The sequence below is a fragment of the Melopsittacus undulatus genome, chromosome 12 (genome assembly GCF_012275295.1).
Source record: "Melopsittacus undulatus isolate bMelUnd1 chromosome 12, bMelUnd1.mat.Z, whole genome shotgun sequence".
NCBI lineage: Eukaryota > Metazoa > Chordata > Aves > Psittaciformes > Psittaculidae > Melopsittacus > Melopsittacus undulatus.
The window spans coordinates 14,557,940-14,585,663 of record NC_047538.1 but is presented as its reverse complement, the minus strand read 5'-3'; the positions used below and the strand labels follow the sequence as shown (position 1 = coordinate 14,585,663).

The following is a 27,724-nucleotide window of genomic DNA, read 5'->3' as shown; positions in this document are numbered from 1 at the left end:
CAAAAAAAGAAGCCATTTACATCAACATGCATCATTATTTTATTTCAATTTTGATTCATTCCAGAAACAGAGGGACAACATAACCAGCAGTGGGCACGTTAGTGGGTTGTGCAGTTTGAGTCTCTAACAAGACCAGATCTCCTGTGCCAGGTGCCATATAAACACAATCAGAAGGAGGAGCCTTCAGGTTCAACACCACTTGGTTCCAGGTGAATGTCTCACAAACACTCAGAGCCCCAGTCTGACACAGAGCCCCAGTCTGTCTGTTGGAATAAGTATAGAAACCATACATAGATTAAAAGGAATTAAGATAGGGGGAAAGGGGAAGGCTTCTGAACAATCCCTCCCTCCTCCAGAAGAACACTGGGAAAGATGCATTAAGCAAGAAGCAGCGTCCTTTCCCTTTTACTGACGGGAAACTGAGGCAGGAGAAGACTCGGTCACTTTGTCAAAGTTTACTAAGGCAGTCTGTGGTAGCACCAAGGAAACTGTATTTCTCCATTGTCCTAGTCCAGTACCTCAACTGTTCACTGTCCACCTCTATTCTCACCTGACCAAATGCAACCAGGAGCATTGTGAAAATATGGCTGAAATACTCTAGCACAGGAAAGATCAAGCACTACAGGCCCCACAGTTAGGAGCAGTTTGAGTCAGTTCTGGTTGCTGTAGTTGATGATTTCCTTAGTCTATCAAACCAGAACCACCCCCAGCTCAAAGCAATAAAGATCATGCTAAAGAATTTAAAGCAGTAAAAAACCCACAAGATCAGGTCTTTGGAAATACAGCAAGTGTCTGATCAGTTCCAGTCCTGTTTTGGATGGCAGTCAGGGTCAGATGCTGCACCAAAGTGCTCCCTCTGGATATCACAAACCATATGACTTTAGCACAGCATCACCCAAGGGGGAGGAGGGTCTTCAGTCTTGTGATGTTAATCACCATTGTAAGGGCTTCTTGAAGATGCCCATGTGTCTACATGCTGGTGTAGATCTTGGGTGGTGCTCTGAGCTTCAGCAGTCATTCTCCGAAATTTTTGAAGGTAGACAATGATGAAGATAATAAAGATACCCTGGAGGAAAAGGAGGATGAAAAGACAGAACTGAGAGAGGAGAGCCAGGATGCAGTACCAGTACTGGCATGTGGCAATGATCTCATCTTCTGTCAGATAGGCAATGATCCGGCCCTGCAGGTGAGCTGGGGAGCTGCATCTCACATCCCTGTATAAAGTCCGGTTCTGCTGCCACTGGAGCCAGGAGCGCAAGTAGAGGATGTCACAGTTGCATTCCCAAGGGTTGCCCTGCAAGTAGACAACCTGAAGGCTCTTCAGGTTGTCAAAGAGCCCATTGGGAATAGAGGTGAGCTTGTTGTAACCAAGGTGGATAATTTCAGCTGAAGGGCGGAAAGCAAGCGGTAGTTTTGCTACAGTTAGGCCTTTTGAAGTGCAGTCGATAATGGTGGTGGTACACTTGCATGGCACAGGGCATGTAGGTATCACAAGTGGGAGAAACCCAAGGAGAGGCAACAAGAGAATTCCACTGTTCATCTTCACCTGCAAACACTCCCCTGGCGAGACTGGATGAGGAGAAGATCAGGCAAGTAGACACCACACACTCTAGGACAACAGCAGGTCTTTTGTTGGTTTGTTCTGAGAACGAGTTTCTAAGGTTGGATGAATTTGCTGTCCTTCACAGGAGATACGAGAGCTCTGAAAAGAACAGAGTTAAAACAGGCATGCAAATTCTTGGTCTCTTATTACAGAAGGAATGTTCCTGGTCTTCCAACCCTGGATTTGAGGACGGATATGAACAGATGGCTACTGGGAGGCTTAGCTGCAGCCATCAAATTTATTTTAACTAGTCCTCAGAAGTGTACAAGAGCTGCTTGTATTTTCAGCATTACTGGAGGCGCATTACTAGGGCAGTGAAGAAAAATCTATGTGATGGAATCAAAAATTAGAATATGAAACTGCTCATGCCTTATCACAGCACTGAATCACAAGTGTAAGCAAAGTTTTGTTCATGCAAACTACAAGAGGAGATTCAGAAATAAATGTAGTGTTACCACAAGTAAAAAATATCCTTTCCAGTTTTGAAGTGAAGTGATAAAGAGTCCTTGGCCAGCAGAGAGGCTACTGACCATGAAAGGTGGAGGCCAGGGGAGTTTTACATGCTAGATATTGCTCCAGCAGGTGAATAATCTCCTACTGGAGCTGTGGCCATGCTGGGAGACACAGGTCAATCAGCTGTCTTTGTGTTGCAGTCATGCACCACTGAACACATGAGCTGCTGTAACTTCTTTAGGAAAAAAACTACACATACCTACAAGGCAATGCTTTTCTGTGCAAATAAAACATAAAATAAAATAAACAATTAAAGTTACCAGAGGTAACTGTTGACTTACCAGAGCAGATCAATCTTTGCTTTCTTGCTGGCTTTACAAGACAAGGGGAAGGTTGTAAGGCAGTCCAGCCAGCACAAGAGTATTTGCAGCTGCATAGCTGAGCTCACGGATAATCCCCTTGCAGCTGGCTGGCAAGATAAGGGTCAGGCTCATCCCAAGGACACCTCCCACATGAGGCCTTCCTGCAAGTTTGCTGCATGTCACCGGAAGCTGAGGCTTCATTGAGCAAGTATTCCAAGAAATGGGAACTGACATGGCTCACAAGAACATGTTTGCCAGGAGAGATTCTGAGCCCACAGGCTTGGTCCAACAGAAACATCACAAAGGCTCAATTGCAAAGTAGTAACTCACAATGCACTTCAATCTGGAAGGTGACGTTACTGATCTGTACCAAACTCCCCGAGCACTGTAGCCTTTGGTTTCTCCATCTCATCAGGAAGACTATATTTGGCAGAGTGGGGAGACGTAGCACTTTGCAGTGTGCTGACCCTGAGGTTTCCCTTGAAGCAGTGATACAAATCTATTCCTAATTAGCAGTGGAAGAAAATGGACTTCCAGTGACCACAGTAGTGTCAATAGTTGAGCCAAGGAGAAAGATCAGCCAGGCACCTGCATCCTCTCATGATAGTTACACGGCTAAAATATAACTCTCGGCATTTCACTGTCTATATCAAAACAAACCTGTTAGAGTCACAGGAAAGATAACAGACTGGGAAAAATAGTGCTCTGAGGACTGCTCTTGGAGTTACTGATAAAAGACTGACCACATCCTTTATTCAGAAGTTGCATTATACAGATACACTAGAATAGGTAAGGCCAAGTGTCAAAACTATATTTAGGTAGAATCTTGTCTTCCCAAGGCCACCACACCTTCACAGATATTTTTCTGCCATCAAAGCATTGGCTATACTCCTTAGGATACAGCCACCAGAATTACACTGTGAAACTATTGCTGCATTGGGCACAACTCTCCATTACCTTGTACTGTGCACATCATACAGAGCAGAAACGATGAACATCCTGAATGTGCTGATAAAAGAATTTAGGGTGTAAGCAGCAGCAGAATTTGGCACTAAGCAAGGAAAAATCTGACACCCTGAACAAAACAAACTTTAAATTTCTAGAAAGTTGGAGCAGGTCACTCCAGTTGTTTCACTGACAGGCAGAGCAGGAAAGAGGTTAACAAATGAACCCAGTTTGTCCCACAGGGCCTGGTTTCCACTTGGGAGCAGCTTGACTATTTCCTACTACTAAGCTACTACTACTAAGTTTGCTCAGCAAACTTACATTGTCTCATGTATTTGGTGCTACATTTACTCACGGTCAGATGAATGGCAGAGAGCTGATCCACAGACAGATCCACTGTGGCTCTGCATGCAGCAGAGACTTAGCAGTGCTCCTCTGGGCTCCTTAAAACTGGATTTCCCAGGACTGGATCCTGCCCAGCTGCCCATTGCTGGTTTAGACACTGCTCCTAGGGGAAGCTTAAAGATAGAAGATCTTCAAGTTTAGCTTGTCTAGCTTCTGACATCAACAGGCCAGGAATCACATCGAGAAGCCCTGCCTGAAGCCTTCTCTCTGACAGAATCACACAAAAGGAGAACCAGTGTCAGTTTTGCTCTCTCTTACCCATAATGTATCACCAATACTGCTCAAGGGAACTGAAAATCAAACACAAAGAGGTTGTTGTTTTTGAATGTATTTATTTCACTGATCAATTCAGGTAGTAAACATTAATAATAATAATCATCATCATTTAATAAAATGGATATGGTTTAAAAGGTTTTGTTTTTCTTTTTTCACAATGACAAAATGTTCAAACAGAAATTTACAAAAAAATATATATTATAATAACCCAACAGATGAACAGGAAACAAAGAGCCTAGGAGTGGAGCAAGGGGTGGGGAAAATGCGTGGCAGGAGCAAGCCAGAGTTAAAACACAGCAAGAGTTTGTGAGGAGGAGCAGGGAACGCCTGCGAAAGCACGAGCAAAGCACATAGAGTGGGGATCCCCTCCTTCGCTGGGGGGAGGCATGCAGGAAGGCAGCAAGGACTGCACAGGCAGGACACAGGCAGCGGCACACAAGGAGTTCGTGCCATGGCTCCATTCCCAGCCAGGCACAAGGTCTGAGATGTTGTACAGCCCCAGCTGCAGCCTGGGATAGCTCTGCAGAGCAGGACACCAGCCCTGCAGCGACTCACTCAGCAGGGCAAAGCTTGGCAGAGACATGGGAATGTGCCTGAAGGTACAGGGGTTGCATATGAGGCTGTGGAGGGTTGTGTGAGGGGAGGTGTTAAATTGCTTTGCTATCCACACTTCTCACTGCCAGAGCCAAATGGCCAAGCTACATTTGCTCAGGAGTCTCTTCTCCACTTACTGTGCAGCTCAATGCTGTAGTACAAAACATTCCTCCTTTAATAAAGAGATGCCACCTTTTAGGTCAGAGTTGGAAGCCCTGGTACCCCAAAGTCAGTCTCTAATCCTGTTCCAGGCAGCCCCAAACTGGTACTCTGTGCAGGGAACCTCCTGCATGGAGACATGATTTCACCAGTACCATTGCCCCTCTGCAGAAGCCATCTCTAGTGCCTTTCCACATTTTGTGGACAAGTTGAACAACCTTTATCAGCTGGTAGCCAAAGGCTTCAGCTCACTGTAGGGGACTGACTTGTGTCTATTAACTTGACATAGGAGCCATGTGCACTGAGCTGATGGAGACTTCCTCACCCAGAGGAACAGATCCTCAGCAATCCTGCTTGTCTGTGATCAGTGTACCCAGTGCTCTCACCAGCATACAGCACTTCTGCACACAGCCCAGAATAAAAGCTGTCAGCTCCTCTATGTCTATACTTTAGAAGGTAAAGGTCTCCTTTGTTCTCCAGGAATTAATCTGTTTGAAAGAGGAACATGGAGACAGCTCCTCTTTCAGGCTGCTCCCCTGCTCAAGTAAGCACATTGTACAAAGAAAGGGTGTATTTCCTCCTTAAGCACCTTGGTCTTGCATATTATTGAAGACAAGCTGAGCCCTTCCCCTCTCCTAGGCTGGCACTGCCACTGTTGCTTATGAGCCAAATATAGGGGAAAATGAAAGAAAAAAACTATAATTGTTGGACACTGCTCTTGCCCAGCTTGTACATTTCTGCTAAGGGGCTTCCACCCTTGCTTCGTCCTTCCACCCTGTTCCAGGGCCTCCACCCTGCCCCTACAGCCCATGTTCAGGGTAAGCAGGGGCTCTGTACAGTGAATAACTGGAACCAGCCAACCTACTCGCCACCTGGACAAGCCCTGCAATGCCTAATAACATAATTCAGGGTCTAGCCATTCCTGGCCAACACTGTGCTTCCTACCCAGGTAGATCTACTGGGGAGTCAGCGATGGAGGAACAAATAGAAAAGGGGAAAGGAGACAGAGGAATCCGGCTGGGAGCCAGAGGAGCTGAAGGGTCCAGCCCACGGTAGCACTCCCTGGAGTCAGAGACAAGAGCCAAGTGTGTTTCTCTTCCTGATGCCCTACAAGCACAGCAGTGTGAGACCTGCCCTGTCAGCTCCATCACACCCCAGGGCTCTGCTCTGGTTGGACTAAAGTTAAAAATACTGCAGGAAGCAAGAACAGGACAGAAGCTGCTGGCCAACAAGTACTCTTATCTCTGCCCAGCAGATCCACCAGCCTTCCCAGCACTGAGACAGGAAAAGCCTCGGACCAGGGAGGGGGAGAAAGGCTGAAACCCAGGGGAAGGGCATGGGAGCAAGTGCCAAGTCTGCTGGGCTGTGCTCAGCCCCATGCAGTGACACTCCTGCACATGCTGATCCCACACCTGCCTGGGCAGGCAGCTTGCAGATCTCTGGAACAAGTCTACAAAAACTGGTCCTTTTCTCAGCAGCAGCTAAGGACTGCACCTGTAGGACCTCAAAGCCTGTAGCTAGGGCCCAGCTCTGCATTCAGGGATGGATTTCAGCCATAGGGTTTCTATCCCTTCCTAAGCAGTCCCAACCAAGTGTTCTGGCTGCCACAGTGCTTTTCAGAACAGATACTCCAGACACACTGCAGCTGGATAACCTGAGCTAAACCTCACCCAGCTAGCAACTGCAGGACTCTGGGATTCCTCTACTAACACCTCCAGCCTGCCATGAGAGGAAACCATGGCTGGGAAAATGCTCATTCACATCATCTCCTCCTTGCAGGCAGCAGTCAACAACTCGTCCTCTTTGCCAGAAAAGACAAAACTGAGAGCAATAGAAGATGTTTTCTTCTAACTGACCTCAAGAGACTCAGTCCCTCACCACTCAGTGCAAAGGTCCCAGAGTTTTTTGACAGGAAAACTAAACCCAACCAACTAAACAAAAAACCCAGGCAGGAAACCAGGCAACCATCAGGACCCTTGAGCAGGTCAGTGCACAGAGAAACCCCCAGACCCAGCTCTCTGGGCCACAGCTGGCCTCAGGCTGAGGAGCCCAATCAGCACAGGTCAAACTCACAGGAGGGTACAGCTGCCTTTACAATGCTTGTGCTGGCCCCAGACAAGGGGAATGGGGAAGGGGGCACCGCACCTCAGTTGGGAGTAAACATTTACGTGCATTGACACAGATAGTCAAGTTCGTACACCAGAGAAACCAGGACTTTAAATACCAGAGCATTCCCAAACAAGAGATTAGTACATGGGAAATGGGCATCTTTTTCTTTTCTTTTTTAATTTTTTGGGGATGTCTTAGAGACTTCCCAGGCTATTTTCTTTAAAAATAAAAAAAAAGAAAGAATAATTATTAAAAAAGAAATACGCATCAGTAAACTGTTAAGTGAACAGCCTCCTCCACAATCCAGCTGACCACAAAGCCAGCACTGCTGCTAATAAATTAGAGGGTGCGGGTGCAGCTCTTGCCCACAAGTCTCTATACAACAGGAAACCTTTTCTAAACGTCCACAGCTCTTGCCAGGCCTCAGATGGTCACTGGGGAATTCCCTCTGCCCTCCGAGTGCCTGCCTCTCATTGATCCTGCATCTGCTGCTGCATCTTCTGCAGCATCTCTTGCATCCGCCGTAACTGCATGAGACACAAAAGAGATAGTCAAAAAGAGATCTGCTGTGGCCTGAAGACAGTCACCTGCACTGGGCACAGTCCCTTGGAGCTGAAAAAGGGATCCCTCAGGTAGTATTAACCCCTGCCTGAGCATAGAGGCATCTGTATCTGGGGTGGAATGGAGCCATCTTTCCCTGACAGAGGAAGCTGCAGCTTTCACACCCTGTCCTCCACATCAGGAGCCCATAATGCTGGGAGGCAGGAGTGAGAAGCCCCAGGACAGCCTCAATGCAGAAATCCTGGAGAAAGTCCTCATATTCCAACTCCAACACCGAAGAGACCAAGGCAGAAATGGCTCTCACCTCCTCATCCTTCATTTTGATCAGCTTCTCTGTCTCAGTGTCTGGTGTTGGGAGAGGCAGGATAGGAATCGGGCTTTCTATCCTGTTGTCCTGAGTCAGCTTGCTATAGAGATGGAGAGAAGGGAGAAATGCAGTCAGTTATGGTTCAGGCTGGCTGGCTTTGGTGTTCCCACATGATGGCTGTCACTCACAACAGCAGACCTGCCAGCAACGCAGCAGCATGCACCCAGCCAAGTGGAGAGCCTGTGGGGCAATCTAGCCCAGAGGTGTGGGATGCACTCAGATGCACAACAAGACCAAAGCCAATTAAAGTTTTCAAGATGAAGCTTGTGGGTAGCTAACAGGGAAAATCCAAACCAGGCTCACGCTGAGAGCAAACACAGAAAGGGCTGATGTTTCTGACCACCTTTCATAGCACTGGCGAGCTTAGCAGAGACTTCTACAGACAATTTAACTGGTCTCTTTTGGCTCATATGGGCATGTGCCTATGCAGCATTGATACATACTACGAGCATCCCTAAGGCACCACATGCTCACCATGGTTCTTTACTTTCCAGGGAAATAAAACCAGAGGAGCAGTTTAATTGCTGCAAGTCTTGATAACAAAGCCCGCCTTCACATTCAGGAGGTGGTAGACATGAGACACGACAGGCATGGCACAGCAGCACTGTGATGGGGGCTGGGGTGCCCATCAGTGCAGGCTGGGAACAGAGGAAGGAGGCGACTTGCTTACAAAAGTCAGAGGACAGGGTGGTAATGACCGAAGATGCCTGTGCTAAAACTGGAAATTCAAAATGCCACTTGCAGGCGTTCACCACTTGGAGTCACCATTGGCTCATTAGTGAGTCAATTCCAGTCCTAGAGCTCGGGATCTCTTCCCAGAACATCTCTCTAGAGGACCCTTATCCTACTGCTAGAAGCAGCCACGGTCTGATTTTATGAGACCTGTTCACTGGCAAGGAACTAGCCATGCAGTGAGAAATGTCACCAAACAACCTTTTCTTAAGCTGATAACTGCTTTTTCATCATGCTCTTCTTTTAATAGATACACAGCCTACCTAAACAGCAGCTGTGACACTCCTCTCAGATCTCTAGCATTTAACACAGTTATTTTTGGACTCCCTATTCTCAACGTCGAAAAAGACAGGCTCCTCTGCTATGCAATAGTGCTGAGATACACTGTGTGTGAACAGAATGCGCCAACCTACGTTTGCACACATGCAGGACTGCTCCTTGGTGAAGTGCAGCCATGTCTGCAACGTGGCAGCACAGAGCTACCCAGCCAGTTCAGGCAGGAAGTGAAGGGGATGGTTTACAACAAATGAGCCAAGACCTACTAAACCTAAAATGTGTCACCAGTATTGCAGTCATGGAGGGAAGAAGGAAAAAGAATTAAGATGTTTCAAATTAGAAGCCTGTGAGCGTTCTCTATTTTCTGATTATTGTGACTGAAACCACAGAGGATCAAATGCAATGGGAAGACAACACAGAGACATCTTTGGAGGTGTGTTAAGAGTCTTGCTAATTGCCTGGACTCTGTTGTGTTAGAAACAACAGCATCCCAAGGGTCATGCTGTGATTTGGACACAACCACACACTGCAGAATGCCTTCCTCTCTGGCAATGCATGCAGCCATCACCCACCAGAGAAACGATTTATCCCCTCTTTCATTAGGCTGGGTTTATTTCACCCAGAGCTAGGAACAGCTCTTAAAAATAATCTCCAGGCCTGTTTCTCAGATCTACATGAGGAACCCTCAGACAGGAACATGGATTCTCAGAGCATCCCCACCATGGGTTCAGGCTGGGACAGACATGCTTGGATTTGCTCTTTTAGCCCTTAGTGCCAATCCCCAGACTGCAGCCCAGCATGTCCCCAGCAGATGCTGAGCCTCCAGATGAACAGGCTGTGGTGAGAGCAACCTCAGCTCTGCAGTGAGACACCCCTGCCACCTCTGGATGAAGCTATGGGGACCCACCTGGTCATTTGCTGGATGCACTGAGCTCGATAGTTCTCATAGTGGACATCGCAAGTGACGTCCTTCAAGTCATGCATATGTGTCCGGATCAGCATGTTCCGCAGCTTCACAAAGTCGCAGTGTGCCTGGTTTTCCACTGTGGAAGCAACAATGGGAGAGTGCTTGAATGTCACACCTCAGCAGCCCTTTCCAGGGAGACCCTTCTCACCTCCTAGCACCCAGGCTGGACTAAAATCCCCCCCCAGGGCTCATTTCTTATCCTCTGCCACTGCCTGGGGGCTCTCCCCCTGGCCCTGCATCTGGCCTTGATGATGCTCTGAGCTTCTCAATGCTGAGGCCAGGCTGCTCGAGTCACTGTGCTCCCAGGACTTTTTCTGGGTAAGAGTATTAAGCACATGCAGAAAGCCCTGGAGGATGCTGCTCCCAGGTACATGGGATGTCACTGTTATAACCACAATGAGCACAGCCATTGGTGTGGTGGCAAACTGCTCATCTCAGACTTTCAGACTGACATAAAGGCCCCTGTAGGCTCCAGGCAGCACTGCAGGACTCCGCAGGGCAGTGCTGTGTTCAGTAGCTGTGTGCCTGCTGTGGTGATGTCCATTTGCCTCTCTGCAGGGACTGGAGGAAGCCGCTGTGTCAGGCCCAGGTTCTCACAAAGTTGATCTCCCTGACAAATGTCGGCACTCCTACAGGCACAGCTCCCCCTGGAGCCAGTGAGAGAACAGAGCCAGCGGCTGGGCAGCTCAAGCAGTGAGCATCAGCCCACAAGTGCACACACAAGCTTTTGGGATCTAAGGCTGCAGGAGCTTAAAGCAATGCACCAGCATGGGGGAGTCAGCAACAGCAGCAAACGACATTCCAGGGTTATTCTGCCTATGGGCCTCATGAAATCCCTTTAGAAAGGAAGAAAGTTAGAGACAAACACACTGTGCACAAGCACAGCCTCCAGCCCAGCAATTCCAGCACATACAGGACCAGCAGCAAAGCATGGACTGCAGGAAGGTTTCTGATTCAGTTTGACTGAGGGCAGTGGCTTCACCCCAGAAACTACACTGGCAATGCCCAGTCACCCCCCCTTGATAAAAAGCCCTAACCTACTGCATTAAAGGCCAAGCATTCTCCCATTCACACTGGAGCCTCTCTTCTTCAGTCTGTCATGGCTTCAGAGGCAGGGCATCTGCTGCACCCCCAGTAACAGACCTCCTGAGCCAGTCCCAGTGCCTCTGTCTCTACCATGCCTTGTTCCCTGCCATGTGCCAAAGGTGTCACAGTCAGTCACGGCCGTGTAAAGCTCTCCCATGCCATCCATTGTAAGTGCCTGCCTGTCCTTCCCCTACCCCTACCTGCCCCCTCCCAGGTTCCACATGCTTACCTTCCACAATACCCCAAGGGTACAGCCGTCCACGGACCCGCTGGCCTTTCGCCTCCACCACGGTGTTACTGCCGATGACAGCAAAGGGAGCGCTCTCCTGGAATGAGAGGCACTGCTGAGCCCAGCTCAGCCCAGGGCTGCCTGCAGATCCCTCTCCAAGGGTTTAAACTCAGGAGTAAGGAGGCAGGTGCTGGAAAGGCCTAACCCTACAGGGACATCCACACGTGCCACAGTACAGGGCACCACAATCCAGTTGCAGAGAAAAGCCTACAGCACTGGGATCTCCCAGCCCAACCTCTTCTCAGCTGTCCTGAGGGAAGCTGTGTCTCTGCTGGTGCCTGCATCCCTTTTCCTCTACAAGGAAGCCAGAGTAGAGAGGCTGGGACACCAAGCAAATGGGACAATGTAGGCCAAGAGCTTGTCCAGGCAGGGATGTACAGGCTTGCTCCTCTCTGCTCAGAAGAAAGCCAAAGCCCATTGCACCTCTCTGACAGGAGAAGCAAGGCCATAATGAATGCACACACAGGGCTGGCTCAGCCTGGGAGAGGCTCAGGCCTGGGCTGCTGGCACCTCCAGACAGGTCTATATGATCATGTTGTCTCCCCCCATGTAACCAATGTGTCACAGTGGTGTCTCATCACTCAAAAATCACCCCTCCTTTCTCAAGGAATCACTCAGAAATAGGTGTTTGCAAATACTGCACAATACAGCCTTCATCTTAAACACAAGCTGAGGTAGACTGGGGAAAGAATAACACTGTTTGGTGGGAGAGCAGAACTGCCAGGTCTTTATGACACTCTTGACTTCACAGCAAGGACATCAGCACCTCCTTCATGCTATCTACCATGTGAGCCAACGTAGGCTGTCTTTTGGGTATTGGTAGCACAGGGCTTTGGCACACATGAGGCAGCTCTGGCTCCTTCTGGAGCAACCTACATACCCATGAGCCTGACTTCCCAGACCCTGCTGAGCAGGTTCCTTACCTTCAGCTCTTTGTCTTGCTGTTTGAACTCTTCATCTTCATCAGAGTCACACTCAGGAAACTGGTACACTTTAATGCCAAATTTGTCAATCTCTTCCCGGATCTGTGTCCATGCAAGACAAAGCCAAAAGGACACAACACTGAGCAATACAGAAATGCTGGGTTTATTCCCTGCTTGTGCTACCATGGTTTTGCTATAGCCTACAGACGGTGACAGGATTTGAAGTTTCTACAGAGCTGGTCTCTCTGAAGACACCAGTTCCCTTCTCACAGCAGAGCACTCCTGCAATCAGATTTACAGGTACTGTGCATGTATACACATATGCACACACACACACACTATACATATACATACATACATATATATATGTATGTCCCCACCCCCTCAGGTATAATCCTGTAGAGAAAGAGCATCTCACCCTCTCTTTTAGCTTCCGGATCTCAGAGGGGATCAGGCAGTCAGCTTTGGCAATCAGGGGCACAATGTTGACCTTCTCATGCAGAGCCTTCATGAACTCAACATCCACAGGCCTCAGTCTGCAGCAGAGTTGAGGCAGGACACTATTAGCAAGGACACACTGAGCAGCTTCTTTTCCAGCCTCTCCCACCCATCCAGCATGAAGGGAAAAGGACAGCGCTGCCACAAGAGCCTGCAGCAGCACAGGGACAGCCCTCAGCAGAGCTGTATCCTCAGGAAAGCTGTCTCGGATTTTAGCTACTGAATGTCTCAGACACAGGCCAGGTATTTGCTCTGTTCCAAGCTAAATACTGCTCAGACCACAGTCTAGAGACTTCTTCCTGCTGCCCTGTGCTGCAAGATGGCCCCTCCAGCCGCTCCAGGCTGGCACAGGAGCCAGCAAGGGGAAGGAACTGAAGGCAGCTTAAAATTCCCTTTCTGACCCATCAGTCAGGCTTAGCTAGATAGGAAGATACATCTGTGTGCTGTTATTTCTCCTGATTTCCAAAACAGGCTGTAAAGCCTGGGGGAGATCCGCTCTGCCTGATCACAGGCAGTCAGTCATGCCAGTAACAGGGAGGGAGGTGGTGTTATGCTCAGCTAAGGGAGAGCATCCAAACAGCTGCTCTGTACCAACAGCCCTACCAACATACAAGCTGCTATAGGGCAATCCTAGGCACAAGGGTCTTCCCTCTGGGTTGAGTTATACCCTGGCCCTGGAGTGGAGGCTCTCACCCGTGCCCGAAGGGCGAGATGAAGTAAAGGCAGCAATGCACTCGGTTGTCCTGGATGTTCTTGCGGTTCAGGCCACTCTCATCACGGAAATACTGCTCAAACTGCTGGTCAATGTAGTCGGTGATGGGCTTCCAGCTGGGATGGGCAATTCAATAAAAAAAAATCATGTGTTTAACAGGACAGTGTCTCCTAGGTGCTATAAGGCAGCATCATCCTCTTTCTGCTTCCAGACCCCCCTTCCTGTGAAGCACCCACAGAAAACAGATGTGACCAAGGACTAGGAGGAAGGCAACAGTGGCCTGCTCACCACTCAGTGTTGTTAACAGCATCTCCAAAGCCTGGTGTGTCCACTATGGTCAGCTTCAGCTTGACACCCTTCTCCTCAATGTCCACCGTGTGCTTGACGATCTCCACTGTCTGGTTGATTCTCTCTTTGAACAGGAATATACGAGTTAAAGCCAGGCAGTAATGGTGAGGATCCCCACTCATACCCACAACAATCCAGCTCCTTCCTTATCACTGAGCACAGAGTAACATGGGTTTCACCCTGATCATCCTCTAAGGAGCCTCAAGGGAGTGGTACTATGGGAGGCCAGCAGCAGGCAGACAGACTGCGAAGATACAGCTCTGAAGAGCTTGTAGCCCAGCTGTTCTGAACATCTTGTCCAGTCATTTGGGAAGGGGAATCCCTACCACACTCCAGCACCCAAGATCAGAAGACAAATATCAACATCTCAACCCAAAGGACTAAGGCTGCTCTGCAGCCTCATCTTCCACATGTAGGACAGAAGGGCCCTACAGCCAAATCCCTTTTGCTCAAACGCTAGTGTCCCTGTAGCCAGTAAAGGAGAGCAAGGCAGCAACAAACCACAGGGCTGGAATCCAGCCAAGCCTGTAGCTGCTACAGGAACCAAAGCCCTATTCCTTAAGACAGTCCAGATCTCTAGGCACAAGAACATTCACCCCATTTGTCCCCAGCTTACCTTCTGCATTGAGGAGCTTTCTGTCTTTGTAGAGGTCTGTCAGGAACAGGCTATTCACCAGAGTGGATTTGCCCAGACCCGACTCTCCTAATTGACAGAGTGCAAAGGGGAGGAGGGAGAAGCAAGCAACATGACCCACTAATTGACTTACAAATCAAACTCTGAACAAGGCTTTGAATCCTGAGCCAGAGGAAGTGAGAGATGAGCTGTCACAAGCTGTTTATCAGCATTAAATTTTTCAAGCAGTGGGAGGCCTTTTGCTGCAAGATGTCTCAATCCTTGTACAAACGTCATCTCCCAACTCCTCCATCCTCCCCACCTCCCTTCCTTTCCCTTGGACCCTGGCTGACTCTGCCTTCGCCACCCAGATCAGCCACTCTGTTAGAGAAGCTTGCTCGAGTGGGTCAGGAGGGGCCCATTCCTCCTGGGGGAACTGCTACAAAGGCTGGGGATCAAAGCAAGGTCTGAGACAAGGACCAGAACAGAAGCAGGAGAGGATTCAGGTGCTAAGGGAGTACCTAAGGGAAGTGAGGAGAGCTGGTCTCACCTCCATGCATCCATCACATGGATCAGCCACATTGACACACAGCCTTACCTGCAACCATCAGGGTGAAGTCGAAACCTTTCTTCACAGATTTCCGGTGGACCTGGTTTGGCAGGGTGGCAAAGCCCACATATTGCTTCTCATGGTCCTGCAGGGCAGAGGTGGATGGGAACAGGTCAGGGTGTGCCACTCCCCCTGCTCGAGCCTCACACAGCAACAGGGAGCTGGACTCAAAAAGCTCCTGAGGCAGAGCCAAGGGCTGGAGGAGAGGTTGGTCCCTGTCCTGGCAGCGGTGCAGGGCAGGGCACACATCTCCTCTATGCTCAGGGACTTCTGCCCTTCCTACAGATAGACATGGAGGGCCATCTCCTCCCAGCCACAGTCCTTGCTTGACTGCTCTCACCTCCAACACAGCAGTTCACAGCAGCCTCCCAGCACAGAGAGCACAAGACAAAAGGCACATTCTCACCATTCATAGAATCATAGAATAGTTAGGGTTGGAAAGGACCTTAAGATCGTCCAGTTCCAACCCCACTGCCATGGGCAGGGACACCTCACACTAAACCATGTCACTCGAGTCTCTGTCCAATCTGGCCTTGAACACTGCCAGGGATGGAGCATTCACAACCTCCCTGAGAGCATTCACAACCTTCCAACCAGAGAGCACATCTGGGGCTGCTACTGACACACAGCCTTCCTAACTCTCTGCTCCTCCTGCACAGTCACAGGCTCCCTTCGCAGCAGGGTCACCAAGTGTCACTTCTCCCCAGGTCTTTCAGAGTCATTTTTGTACCTCTCCCTCCAGAGGTGTGTGCAGGACACGATGGAGAGCTCTCTGTAATTAGCACTCCAGGGCTTGTGGTGTCCTGAGCCGTGTCTGGAGGCACTGTGGCTTGGCTTTGGCTTGACCTGAAAGAGGATTATTTCTTGCTGTGTCACAGCCACTCCTGGCTGAGTAAGAGGAAATCCTGAATAATCTCTAGTGTTATTTCTGAAGAGAAGGAGCATGGGAAGTGGGAATATGAAGAAGTATTGATAACACAGGTGAGATGCTTTTGTTGAGGGTATTACATACAGTATTACTGGAGCATTGCCTACTGTATAATCAACCCCCAAAACACAACCTCCTGTCACTGAGCACTCTTGCACCATAACAGCCACAGCCACCCCACAAGCGTGGCACACATTGTGTACAAGCACGCTAAGTGCACACAAGGAGTGACATGACCAAAGATGTTTTACAAGCACATGGCATGCATCCCACAGCCAGGAGCACACACAGCCTGGGCTATGCCCTAGGGTACATATGTCCTAGGCTTGTGCAGGGTACATCCTGAAAGGTGAACACAGCTCATCTGTGGATTCACAGATCTGCTCCAGGTACTGCCCTCAGCCTGGGCTCAGCACACAGCCTGCTGCTCACAGCTCAGGTGGATGTGGGTAACGATGGACTCATCCATCCACCTGAGCACCCCTGGTCCCGGTCTTTCACAGCCCACACCCCCACTGCAGTGCATTCCCTCCCCAGGCCCTATTGCTGAGGGAGGTGCACACCTACCCTGGCAAACACTTCCCTTCTCATATACTTTCCAAACTAGACCCAAGGGGAAGCAGCCATTCACAAATGCCTGAGCTTTGGACATCACAGACTGCTTTTCAGCATCACTGAAAATGAACATACCCCTGGGGTTCACCCTACAGGCAAATCCACAGAGCCAGGAGTTCCTCAAAATCAGCCTCAGCCACCACCTGGCCATGGATACCTTCAAGCACACGGCTCTCCTCACCCTACAGCTGACACTGGCTCTCCAGGCACAGTAGGGAAGACCTCTGTTTCTCTGTTTATCTCCATTCCTGGGGCACACACTCAAAGAAATGCAAATCACAATCCAGCATGTCATGTTTGAGGCACCTATTTCCATACTGCATGTGAACAGCGCAGCACCTGAGCAGCCCTTTACAGCCTCTGGCTGCATGTCCACACGTGTGAGCATCCTTGGGCATCCTCAGCCCTGCAAACAGCAAAGTCCCAGTGGGGACATTGAGCAGGGAGGACACAGTCTCCTCCTTCCAATTTATGGCTGCTCTGGATCTGCCCACTCAGACAGGACAGACATGGCTGATGGTCATCATGGCCCAAAGATGCTGGCAACCTAAAGCAGTGGTGCAGTGAGCAGCAGTGAGACCCAAGGTGAAAGCAATGGCAGCTCTGAGAAGCTGCATGCAGCAAAGCAATGCCTGCCTGAGGGACACTGAACTGCCACCCAAAAGGCTCAGTAAAGGGTAAACATGAGGTGAGAACTGTGATAATGGCAGGATCAAGAAGACAAGAGAAAAAGATTATTTCCAGCCCAACATGTACATGTAACAAGCCTGTGCCTCACACTGCAAGGACCAGTGCTGCCCAGCAGGTGACACAAATATACAACATCCTTCCCCTTGCACTTCTCATAGCACCAAGCTTTAGGCAGAGCAGGAAGTGACCTCCCACATACTATAGCAGGCACTGGAAAGGCAATGATCACCTGCTCTATCCAGTGACTTGACACAGGGAATAGTACTAGTGAACTGCAGCTGGAGCTTGGGGTGTGTTTCTCATACTTTCTTTGTTTTCTAACCTGGATGACTAAGGGCTGACAATGGAGATACCGGGGAACCAAGCTCTGGTGCAACCCCACTTGCTCCAGCCAAGTGTAACTGGCTGAACCTGATCTCTCATTTCTGTTCAGACCAACCAAGAAAGCATGGATTTACTGTACCTCTGGGTACCTCCCCATAGCTTGGTGGAATCACATCTGAAATGAGCAAATCCCGGGTGGTGCAGGACCCTGCTCTCTACCCATGACTCATGCGGTCATTTCCCTTCCCAGTGAGGCAGGTCAGTGCTGGGCTCAAGAGCTTCCCTCACAGTGGGAGGTACCAGAGCCACTGGTAAAGCCCTGTCCCCAGCCATGAACCTGCTGCAGAGCCCTGCTGTGAGGGTTGCTGAAGGCGGCAGGAAGATTTCTGGGTTGTGAAAGCTAAAGTACATTAAAATACATTAACTACATGATGAGAGACTTGTACTGAGGGAGTTCCTGGAGACACCACAGCGCCCTCCTCATGCTCCTGACCCTAATGAGCCAGCTCCATCAAGCTGACACAGGCTTGGACAGCCGGTCTCTGCACTGTGCTTCCCTTGCCAGCCCCAGCTGTCAGCCAAGCCAGCAGCTCTGGCACAAGGAGCCCCTCTCCCCACTGCCTCCTCCACGTGCTGTCTTTGTTCCCACTGGTGTGCTGCTCCCGCTCCCCTGGGAACATGCCCCATGCACCACAGGGGTGGCTAGCAAGAGATGTGGCTGACCTTTGGGGCCCTGTCACAAACCAAAGCACCTCAGGACAAGCAAAACACATCTGTACCCTCCCGTGGCACGTGCTTGTTGGTCCACTGGACACCACAGCAACACACCATGTCCTCGCATCCTTTGCTACCTAGCTGAAGTGGACAAGGCTCCCTGACAGGCAGTGCTCTTTCTGGAAGTTCAAGCTAAGGAACAAAGCACTAGTGGGTTCACGTCCTTTTCCTGTTGAGGGTAAAAATATTTGGGATCTCTTGAACAAAGAAGAAGCCATCCCTGGTACTGAGGTATCTACAGGGCTGTCTGTATCTCCAAGGCAGGGTACACAGCACAGCCTCCATCACTCCTGTCTTTCCCAATTCCCTCCTCAGCTCTCTCGTGAATGTGCTGTTTAAACCCATCCAGATCTTGTGTGACTTCATCATTCAGCCTGCGGATAAATGGGGCCTTGCTGGGTATATTCAAAAGGGCTAAAATTAAACACCATGGGACCACAGAAAATCTGAAGAACAGGCCCTTCCCCAGGTCTGCAGCAAACCCCAGAAATGATGGACCTTGTGCTGGGATCCTTCGGGGGGAAGCCCTCTCAAATGTCACAGCCTCCAGCACAAGCTGTCCACCTCCCTCCCAGCCGGCCCTTCCTCCAGCTGTTTGTTCCTCTCTGGCCAGGCACAGCCGCCACATCCGCATCTGCACGAACCAGCACAGCCCAGCCCCAGAGAACAGGCAGACCCTTCACTTCCTCTCATTGCCAGAAAGCTGCTTAAATTCACAACACAAGCAGGCCATGGGGCATGTCTGGCGTCCATCTGCTACCTCGGGCCTGGGCTCAGCGCAAGAGTATCAGCAAAGCCACTCGCCCACCAGCATAGGAAACCAGCTAGCAAAGCACAACACGATAATGCAAACCAGCCCGCGTTTGGGCACACACGCAGCACTAACTCCTGCCTTGACCCCCCCGGACGCCAGCACACAGACAAGGAATCACGGTGTCAGATAATATGACACACAGAACTATGTCGCACATCTCCCAGCTGTCCAACACCCCTTCTGCCCTGCTCCCGCAGGAGCTGCTCCCCTCCTTTCTGTCCCCACCACCTCTCCCTTACCAGCGTTTTTCTGCTCCTCTGCTCCTCAGAGGTCTCATCTTGTGCTGCACACATCTTTTCGGGCACCATCCCCGTCCCCCCCCCCCGGTCCCCCCCCGTCCCTGCTGCTCCCTGGCTCGCACAGTGCTATAAATACATCCCTGTACCTTCAGCTTGGCTGGGTGGCTTCGCTGTGCCTGCGTCCGGGGAGAAAGCAGCCGCTCCACTAAGCGCTCCTGAATAATGATCGAATCCATCCCCGCGGCCGGCAGGACGGACAGCCACCGGCAGCCAAGGGAAAAAAACCCAACCCATGTGTTCCCTCCCAGCCTTCCCTATATCCATGCGGCAGCCCCCCCGCCTGCGCCTGCACACACACGCCGGGCTGGCTCAGCTCGCCTCGGCGCGGCGGCCCAGCGAGGCCAGGAGCAGAGGAGAGCCGAGGCGAAGCCCGGAGAGGAGAGCGGACTCCCACGGCAGCTGCCCGGGATTTCCTGCCTCCGCCTGTGCTGCGGGAGGAGCCTGCCAGCAAGGACAGGACAAAAGCCACCGGCCGCAGGCCAGAGCCAATGCCTCTCGCTCTGACAGTGTGCCGCGGACGGGTTCTGCATGCACCGGATGCTGCCGCAGCCATCAGCCTGACTCCTTTTGTCAGATGGGCCGATGCAGCTGGAGGAGGTCTCGGATATCCTGATACAGGACAAAGGTTTGCTGCAAAGAAACCTGCTCTCAACACAAACGTGCTGCTTCCAGCTCCGTGGAAGGGTCTGAAGGGTCCAGAAAGCTCCCAAAAAGCAGGGTCCATATTGAGTCCCCAGATCCCAGCCCTTCTTGACATGGATCTGCCTCCACATGGCACTGGGCCATCTGTTGTCTAGTCCAGGCTCTATTACAGCCTCATCTCTAAATCCAATTGGAGTAGCAGGAGATGTGTTCTGAACCTTAGAGCAACCATTTAAGCTTTGAAGACATTTCAAAATAACTATCTGTGTATTTGTTAAGCATAAGAACACAGCCCAGCAGCAACCCAGCATGCACAGAAAAGTCATTCAAATCACAAGTCTGGGTTCTGAACCTACATGCAAGACCTGCTTTCCAGCTTTTCTATGCAGCCACAGAGACTGAACAGGAATTTATATGGAACAGACAACAGCTGCTTACTTCATATTATCATATGATTCCAGGAACTGGGGGGTTACTATCACAACACCTATAATAAAGCCACGTAAGATGACAACACTGGTGGTGCTGGAGGAACCTGACACTTGCCACACGGGTTCCTGAGCAGCTTTCTGCTCATAGATGAGGAAGGATGCACACTGCAGCCACGCTCCTCCCTCACTTCCCAGAGCTCCCGCTGCTTCCCTAGGAAGCACAGGTCTCCAGCAACGGCTCCACAGAGCAGCTGACCAGCAGGGCCTGTGCTGGTCACTGTTGGGCCACAACCAAGCACCCCAAGCATGCCTTACACCAGGTTCTGCTATAAGGTACCAAGTTACAGCAAGGTCTCCAATGGCCTGAAGTGTGAGAGCAAAAAAGGTTTAGAAACACACCACATGCTGAAAAAAAAAACCAACAAAGAAAAGCAAACAAAAAAGAACAGTGTTTTACCAATGCTGCAAGTTGAGGGAAGGAGACCTCAGAAGTTGCAGGCATAAGGTCCTAAAGACTGAGAAAAGTAAATGTAGGAGAACTGGAACACACTCCCAGAGCAGGAAACCTCCTACCATACAGCAGCTGTCACATCGCATGCAAGCAGCCTTTTTCCAAACCACCCTGCTCTGCCAGCAGCATCCTTTAAATTACACCCATTGGGTTTTGTTCCCAACTGTTTCTGCATGTGACAGCCAAACAGAAGGCCTGGGCTGACAGCCAGGTGGCAGGAATTGCCACCTCTCAGAACATGTCCATGTTTGTCAGCTCTGCCCCTGCTTTGCAGCATTGCTCCATTCCTTAGGGAGCCAATAACCCTGCATCAGCCTCCCAGCCCAGCGGCAGGTCACACCATGCTCATTACACTGTTTTTCTTCTTCCTAGGTGCAAAATACCTAATCCTTGCTTTCCTGACTAGAAGACTCCACTGCTGGGGTCTGCAGCTTATGCATGACTGCAGTGGGCAGTAAGAGCACTTTGTGGCACACCAAAGATGCATCCAAACTTACTTGAAGTAACACAGAGGTTTCACCAGACCTTCCATGCCACAAACCACAATGGCTGCAAGCAAACTGCCCTCTCCAATCCCCACGAATCCACATGGCTTGGTAAACCCTTGTCTTAGGACCACAGGCCACATTGCCACCAACCACAAGCATCTTCCAAGGGCACATGGAGACATGTTGTGACCCCACGAGCCCACTGCACAAAATGAGAGCATTCTTCTGAGCTGGGATCACAGATGAAGTCAACAGCAATTTGGTTGTGACAAAACCACAGTGTTGTTTATGGCCACAGGAGCCATGCTGACAGTGCAGAGAGAACAGGGAGCTACTCTTAGAATCAGCCTCCTCTGCCTCTCACAACAATGCTCATCTTGGCTCTCCTCCTACCTAGAGTCACCCAACCAGAAATGATGGGAAAGGAGGGGACAGATGTGTCCCTCAGATGTACTGCATGGCACTCCCAGAGCTGTTGGCTCAGGCTGGTCTGTGTGTGAACTTCCAAAAGACAACCAAGCCAATCTTATTTTGGTCCTATCCTTTCTAATTGCCTGCTTCACAGTTTCCATACAGCCCCTGGAAAAGCCCAGTGTAAACCCTCCAACAAGAGATCTGATGTATGATATGCTTCCAAAAGGAAAAGTAGCACACAGGATACCTCGTGTTGTGCAGCACAGCTCAGCAGGGAAATACATGTCTTTACCCTTTCAGGATCTAGGGCAAATCTTCCTTGAGCCAGTGGGCCACGGGCACCTCCAACCTCATCTCTAGGCAGGTGCCAGCAGCAGCAGCTCAGGGGTTAAGCTGGCAGCAGAATCCAAATTTCTAATTGTCAGAGCCTGGCCCCAACCTGCCCAGCACTCAGCAAGGGAAATGCAGGCGTTTGGGTGCACCAAACCCATCCCCACCTCATGGACCAGCTCTTCTTTGTCAAACTGTGACAGTAGAAGAGAAAGACAAAAAAAATAATCAACAAGCACTGTCTGGGTCCTGCATGGTGCTGCCACGTTGAGCACTTGCTCATTAACAACAAGGCCAGGGCAGAGCTAAGCCATGCACCCACCCTTCTGCAGCATCTCTCTTCTTTAGCTCCTTGAAGCCATCTGGGACAAGCACAGCCACAGGGCTGCTCAGGGCAGGGGCTGTAGCACGTGTAGGTAGAGCTGTGGCTGTGCACTAGCAGCAACAGAGCAATGTCCTACTTTTCCCTTTATTAGAGCGGATTTCTAGCCTGCAGTATTGAAGATGGTTCTAAGAAGACGAGAGAAAACACATTAATTGTGGGTTTAGATGTAAACCCACAGAAGGCAAAATTCACTCCTGGGCAGCTGGCTGGAGTGTCAAAATGCTTCCAGAGAGCAGCACATCAGCCTTGTGAGGGCAGGGGGGACAAACACCCATGCTCACTCCACACACCAGCCCAGGGAACAAAGAACAAGGAGCTGTGCTTCAGCAGCAGCGCTAACTGAAGGCAGACACAGGGCTGTGCTATTGCACAGTCATTGGAGCTGGAAGCAATACACCCAGTTAAGAAAAACACCCAGTGCTTAGGACCTGGCAGCAGGGATGGGCAGAGATCAGCCACAGGGAGCTCAGTATGGTGGGGAGAGGTGGCTGCTAACTTGACATGCCAGGAGCAAAACCAACACAAGGATGAGCACAGAGACATCAGCACAGATCAGAGATGGGGGCAGGGAGAGGAAATTCTGGCCTTGGCTAAAATAACAGCATCCTGGCCAGGCTCCAGCCACAACAACCACAGCCCTGCACACCTTCCTCCCCACAGCCCTCTGCTCCCATCAAAGGCGCTTTCATCTCAGCAGCTTCCACACTCACCCTTTGGCATGCCCTTAGCCAAGATGCTCAGCCTCCTGGGATGCCCAGAGGGATACAGACTGAGGCATCCATCAGACAGGGGCACAGACACATCTTATGCCCTCTAAAATACACTGCCAATACTGATGGTATGTGAGCTCACTGTAAGCTCAAGCCACTTGGCTCTTCCACTCTATTGCTATAAGCAGCAATACGAATGGAAACTACATCCAGCTCCAGGTGTGAAAAGTTCTCCCCTCACATCAACCAGAGAGCATCCAGGGGAAGGGGAGTGAGGGGAAACAGCACCGTGGAGGGAGACAGAGCCCCAGCCAGCTCAGATGAGAGGTCACTCACCCTCAGGGGGGCCGTTTTCTCACAGAGATGCTATGTTCTAAAGACTGCAGTGCACAGGCTCCATCCTTGGTGAACAACCAGAAGTGTGTCATGGAAGGAAAGTCTTTGGCTTGATCCATGCAGTGTTGAGCAGCACAGAGTCAGGAAACAGGGTCCCATGAGGGATGCACCTAACCAGCCTGTCCTGCACAGACAACTGGTGAAGCTCTGTACATCCATGGCTCAGCAGGATCAGCATCATCACACCACAACAGCATTTATGGTCTTTTCCTCTGAAGCATACAAAGCTATTTTCAGAGTTCCCTATTGAAGGGATATTTGGTTCCTGTCTGTTTTCTACCAGGATGAGAAAGGCAGTTCAGTTGCTCAAGTCAGATGGGAGCAGCAGTACAGTAAATACATCCCCAGCTTGGACCATGGCAATGGAGGCTGAGAAGCTGCAGGTGTCTTCTTTGTGGGTCCACAGCCAGGACCTTTCATGGCTCAGTTCCCACCTCCTCTTCCTGCCACTTCCTCTCCCACTCCATGGAAAACCAGTGCTGACTGAGGGATCTTACAGGTATCACAAGGTTTTGACTTTGCTGCTTCATCACCAGTAAAGCTGCACACTCACCCTGAGGCTCCTGCGGAGCTGACCCAAGGGAAAATGCCTTGCTGGTCTGAACTCTGATGATTTATTTAACCTTGAACTTACAAGCAAGGCTCTCTGTAAGTGGTTATGGGGAGCATCAAACCCTAACACTTAAGCCAGGCTTCATCCTTTGATGCTCAGATAAAAGCAAGATACCAGAGCACAAACACAGAAAACCCAAAGCACTGCACTAATCTCCTGTACGTACAGTGCCACAAAGCGCAATCAGCAACCAGATCTCCTGGTTTTGCTTTTACCTACGCCACAGGTCAAGCTTTAATTTCCGCTCTAAGGTCACTGCTGCTTTGTCACATAATCCCTCCAGAAACCCAGCAAATTCCATCTTAGAGGTATTTGTGCTCCCTGCTTCCACTTGAAGTACCTCATGCTTCCCTCAAGCACTGAGCAACCCACGTGATGCCTCCACTTCCAGCTCTGAAAAAGGACCAACGACCATAAATTGCCTCTTGCTCTTTTAAACTCCCTCTGGAGGAAGTCCACAGCTCTTGTCACACCCAGCTCCACTGCAAATTGTATCCAAGAGGGCAGACATGGGGCTGCCTGGAGCTCTTCCACAAAGCGCCTGCTTGCTCCCCTCTCCAGAGCAGCGCAGGAGCCGCTTCCAGCCAGCCCTTCCCTGGTGCGGTACCGGCTCGTTCCACGCGAGGGAGAAGCTGTCCGCAGAACAGCAGGAACAGGGACCCGCAGCTCCCACGGCGGCTTCCCTTGAGCAGGGCCAGAGAGGGATCAATTCGCAGATCAAACCTGCAACCCTTGGTGCTGCTGCCTCACCCAGGGTCACAGGCACTGGCACTCCAACGGCAAACGCTTTCGAAACCTTAGCAAAGGACAGAGGTTTCCAAATTTAGCCTCTTCAGACAGGAGGAGAAGCCAGGCGGTGCAGGAAGGTCTGCACTGCTCATCATTCCTCCTGCTTCACCTCCTGCTTTGCAGCACAAATCAGGCTTAAACAGATTTGCTGCCTCTCATCTCAAAGCCACAGCTGGGAAAACCAGAGAGGCAAGGCAGAGCCCTGCCAGTCTCGAGAAGCCAGGAACAGGAATGATTGGGACACAAACAGGCACATACGGCTCCATGGCACAGAAGCTGGCTGGACTGGGAGCAATTTGGTGGGACAGGATGGAAAATAATGATGAAATGGAAGAGCACTGCTTCTCCAGCTCTCAGGTTCTCCATCCAAATGACAAGAGCATCAGCAGTTTTGGAAGCTCCTGATACACATTAACATACATGAACAAAAAGAGGTTTGGGGACAGGATCCTACAGAAGGTCCACTTTAAAGTTATAGGTAGTGGTCCCAGTCCTGCCATCCTTACTCACCGAGTAGTCCCTTTGAAATAGAGACGACTGCTCATGTGAGTAAGGGATGCAGGATCAGGCCTGTCTACCATAGAGGATGAATCCTGAACTGGAGAGGACATCATGGCCTCTGAGCATTGTGAGACACGCCTGGTCCAAGGGTTTTGCTGGGAGATAGTCCAGGCTGGGGCACCACATCTGCAAACAGCAAGGCAGTGGACAAATAAGGCTGGACAAGGGATGCTCCACCCAAACAGGGATACTCTTGGTTCATCCTCAGCATGCCATCTCACAGATAATCCCAGCTCTGTGAGGAGGTTTTTCTTAATCCTGCTGTGCTCCCAGGAGGCTCCTGAAAACAATGTTGGGAGAAGGAAAGCCAACAGTCTTGGGCCAGCTCCCCACCTCCCAGCTACAATTAACATAACTTTAGGAGCAGCTGATGCCCACAAGAGAAGAGAATAAGCCCACTCTTAGCTCACCAGCTCATTTTTAATTCCACTACTTAAGGGGAAAAATGCAGCTCTCTAAAGCAGCCTCCAGTCCTGGGAGGCACCCAAGGAGTGGAAAGCTAGTCTGTATAAGGAATAAGCTCTGAAGACTGCACCCTTCAAGGCCAGACAGATTGCTGCTTTCCATGACAAGGAGGTAGAAGCACCTCCTTCCTAAGGGATGTCCTGCAGGTCTCCATCCAGTGCTCAGATCCCCCAGCTCCAGTTTGTTACCCTCCCTCCCTGTTCTCAGCTGCCCCAGCACTGACACTGCAGTACCACAAAGCACAGTGGTACCAGCTAAGTATGACACATGTGCACAGGGGCTTCCACCTTCCTTCCTTTGCCCTTGGGCTTGCACCACCATCCCACCTGACTAAGAGGAGCATGCTGAGGGTGCCAAGAAATTACCCTCCTCCATTTGCACCTGCACAGCTCTGCCCATTCTTCACCAAGACAGGACACAGCCATACCCAGCTGCAAAGTGCTGCCCCTTGGAGCCCAGCACAAGGCAGAGTCCCTGGTAAACACAGCTATGTAGCCTCCAAGCCTCACCTGGCTCCCCATGATGAGCACTCAACCATCTGCTATCCCAAAGGGGACCCCTGGGAGCCTGTTTTCCAACTTTGCCATACAACCAGGTCTGTGTAAACCTCCCTGCCCACGTCAGTCTGCCCAGGGCTGGGCTCTGCGTCAGGACTAGTGTCTGTCTTTGCAGATGGATAATTAAATTCCCTTTCCATTTCCTTTCTCCTCCTGATGGTTTCTCTGGCTGGCAGCTCCCCCGCAGCCCTGCACAATCCAGCAACATTAGTCAGGGAAATTCTGCTCCCTTCCTCCCCTGGATGTTGCTCTTGGTTCAATATAAACAGCAGAGGGAACTGCGCAACAGCTGGAGCTGCAGAAGCATTTGCCCTTTTCAGGCTGGCAAACACACTTGCATCCTGCACCCTCTCCCCAAGTAACACAGCTGATGTGTGTGATTAAAATGAGTGCTATGTTCCTGGCAATTGGAAGCAATTAACTAATGATCAGGAATATGTAATCAGCTGGATTGGGGTTGCAGCACACCTCAATTTATGAGCCATGGTGCAAAGCACTCCTTGAGGGTAGGGGCTAAAAAAGCCTATCAGCAATGGTGTGAGATGCTCTCAGAAACAGACCATGGTGCTCTCCTGCAGGACACCTGAGGAAGAGATGGGGCAACGATGAAATTGAGGTAAATCAAAGAGCTGTCTCTCAGAGCTCCCACAGAAGGGAAGGAGTGTGTGCCCAGATGAAGTATACACACAGATCCCCACTGAGCATACAAGATGTCTGTCCTTCTCCCTGCCACTAAGCAGTGGCTTTCTTGGAAGCAGTACTGGTACCTGAAGCCTTTGATGGTGGCGAAAGCATCCCCTGGACCTGCAGAGACACACACACACCATCTCCACCTGACAGAGGACAGCAGAGCAGGAGTTATCCTGCTGGGATTTACAGCTCCCCTGCAGATACCCCTCACAAATGTTCAGACTGAGGTTTTCAGAGTTGATCTGTCAATTCGGACCTCTTGTACCCTGTAACACTCTGTGCTCTCCACAGGCAATGTCCTGAGCCCAGGCAGAGCACTGCAGGTCTCACATCCCTCCACCAAGACCTCCAGCAGCTCCACATCCCAGCCTGGGCTGTGTAGTTTGACTCTCCACATGGCTGTAAAACCC

At 50.5% G+C, this 27,724-nt stretch overlaps 2 protein-coding genes across 3 annotated transcripts in view; both read right to left on the bottom strand.

Moving 5' to 3' along the window:
- Positions 1-332: 332 nt before the first annotated feature.
- Positions 333-3,789, bottom strand: GP1BB (glycoprotein Ib platelet subunit beta). The gene is made up of 2 exons (XM_034068425.1): positions 3,719-3,789; positions 333-1,702 (listed from the first exon to the last, which is right to left on the bottom strand). The coding sequence occupies exon 2, from the start codon at positions 1,538-1,540 to the stop codon at positions 929-931; it is 612 nt and encodes a 203-aa protein (XP_033924316.1). The 5' UTR covers positions 1,541-1,702; positions 3,719-3,789; the 3' UTR covers positions 333-928.
- Positions 3,790-4,086: 297 nt separating this feature from the next.
- SEPTIN5 (septin 5) overlaps positions 4,087-27,724 on the bottom strand; it is a 44,420-nt gene continuing 20,782 nt past the window's right edge. Inside the window, exons 1-11 of one of the 2 annotated variants that reach the window (XM_005147745.3) lie at positions 19,419-19,742; positions 14,877-14,973; positions 14,282-14,368; positions 13,606-13,729; positions 13,299-13,433; positions 12,526-12,643; positions 12,108-12,209; positions 11,125-11,221; positions 9,750-9,885; positions 7,772-7,874; positions 4,087-7,433 (exon numbers count right to left, since the gene is read on the bottom strand). In XM_005147745.3, coding sequence (XP_005147802.2) covers positions 7,377-7,433; positions 7,772-7,874; positions 9,750-9,885; positions 11,125-11,221; positions 12,108-12,209; positions 12,526-12,643; positions 13,299-13,433; positions 13,606-13,729; positions 14,282-14,368; positions 14,877-14,973; positions 19,419-19,508 — 1,146 coding nt within the window. In that variant the 5' untranslated portion in view covers positions 19,509-19,742 and the 3' untranslated portion in view covers positions 4,087-7,376. Of the gene's footprint in view, positions 7,434-7,771; positions 7,875-9,749; positions 9,886-11,124; positions 11,222-12,107; positions 12,210-12,525; positions 12,644-13,298; positions 13,434-13,605; positions 13,730-14,281; positions 14,369-14,876; positions 14,974-19,418; positions 19,743-27,724 lie in introns of those variants that run through there. The other variant, XM_034068244.1, reaches the window with a different exon arrangement.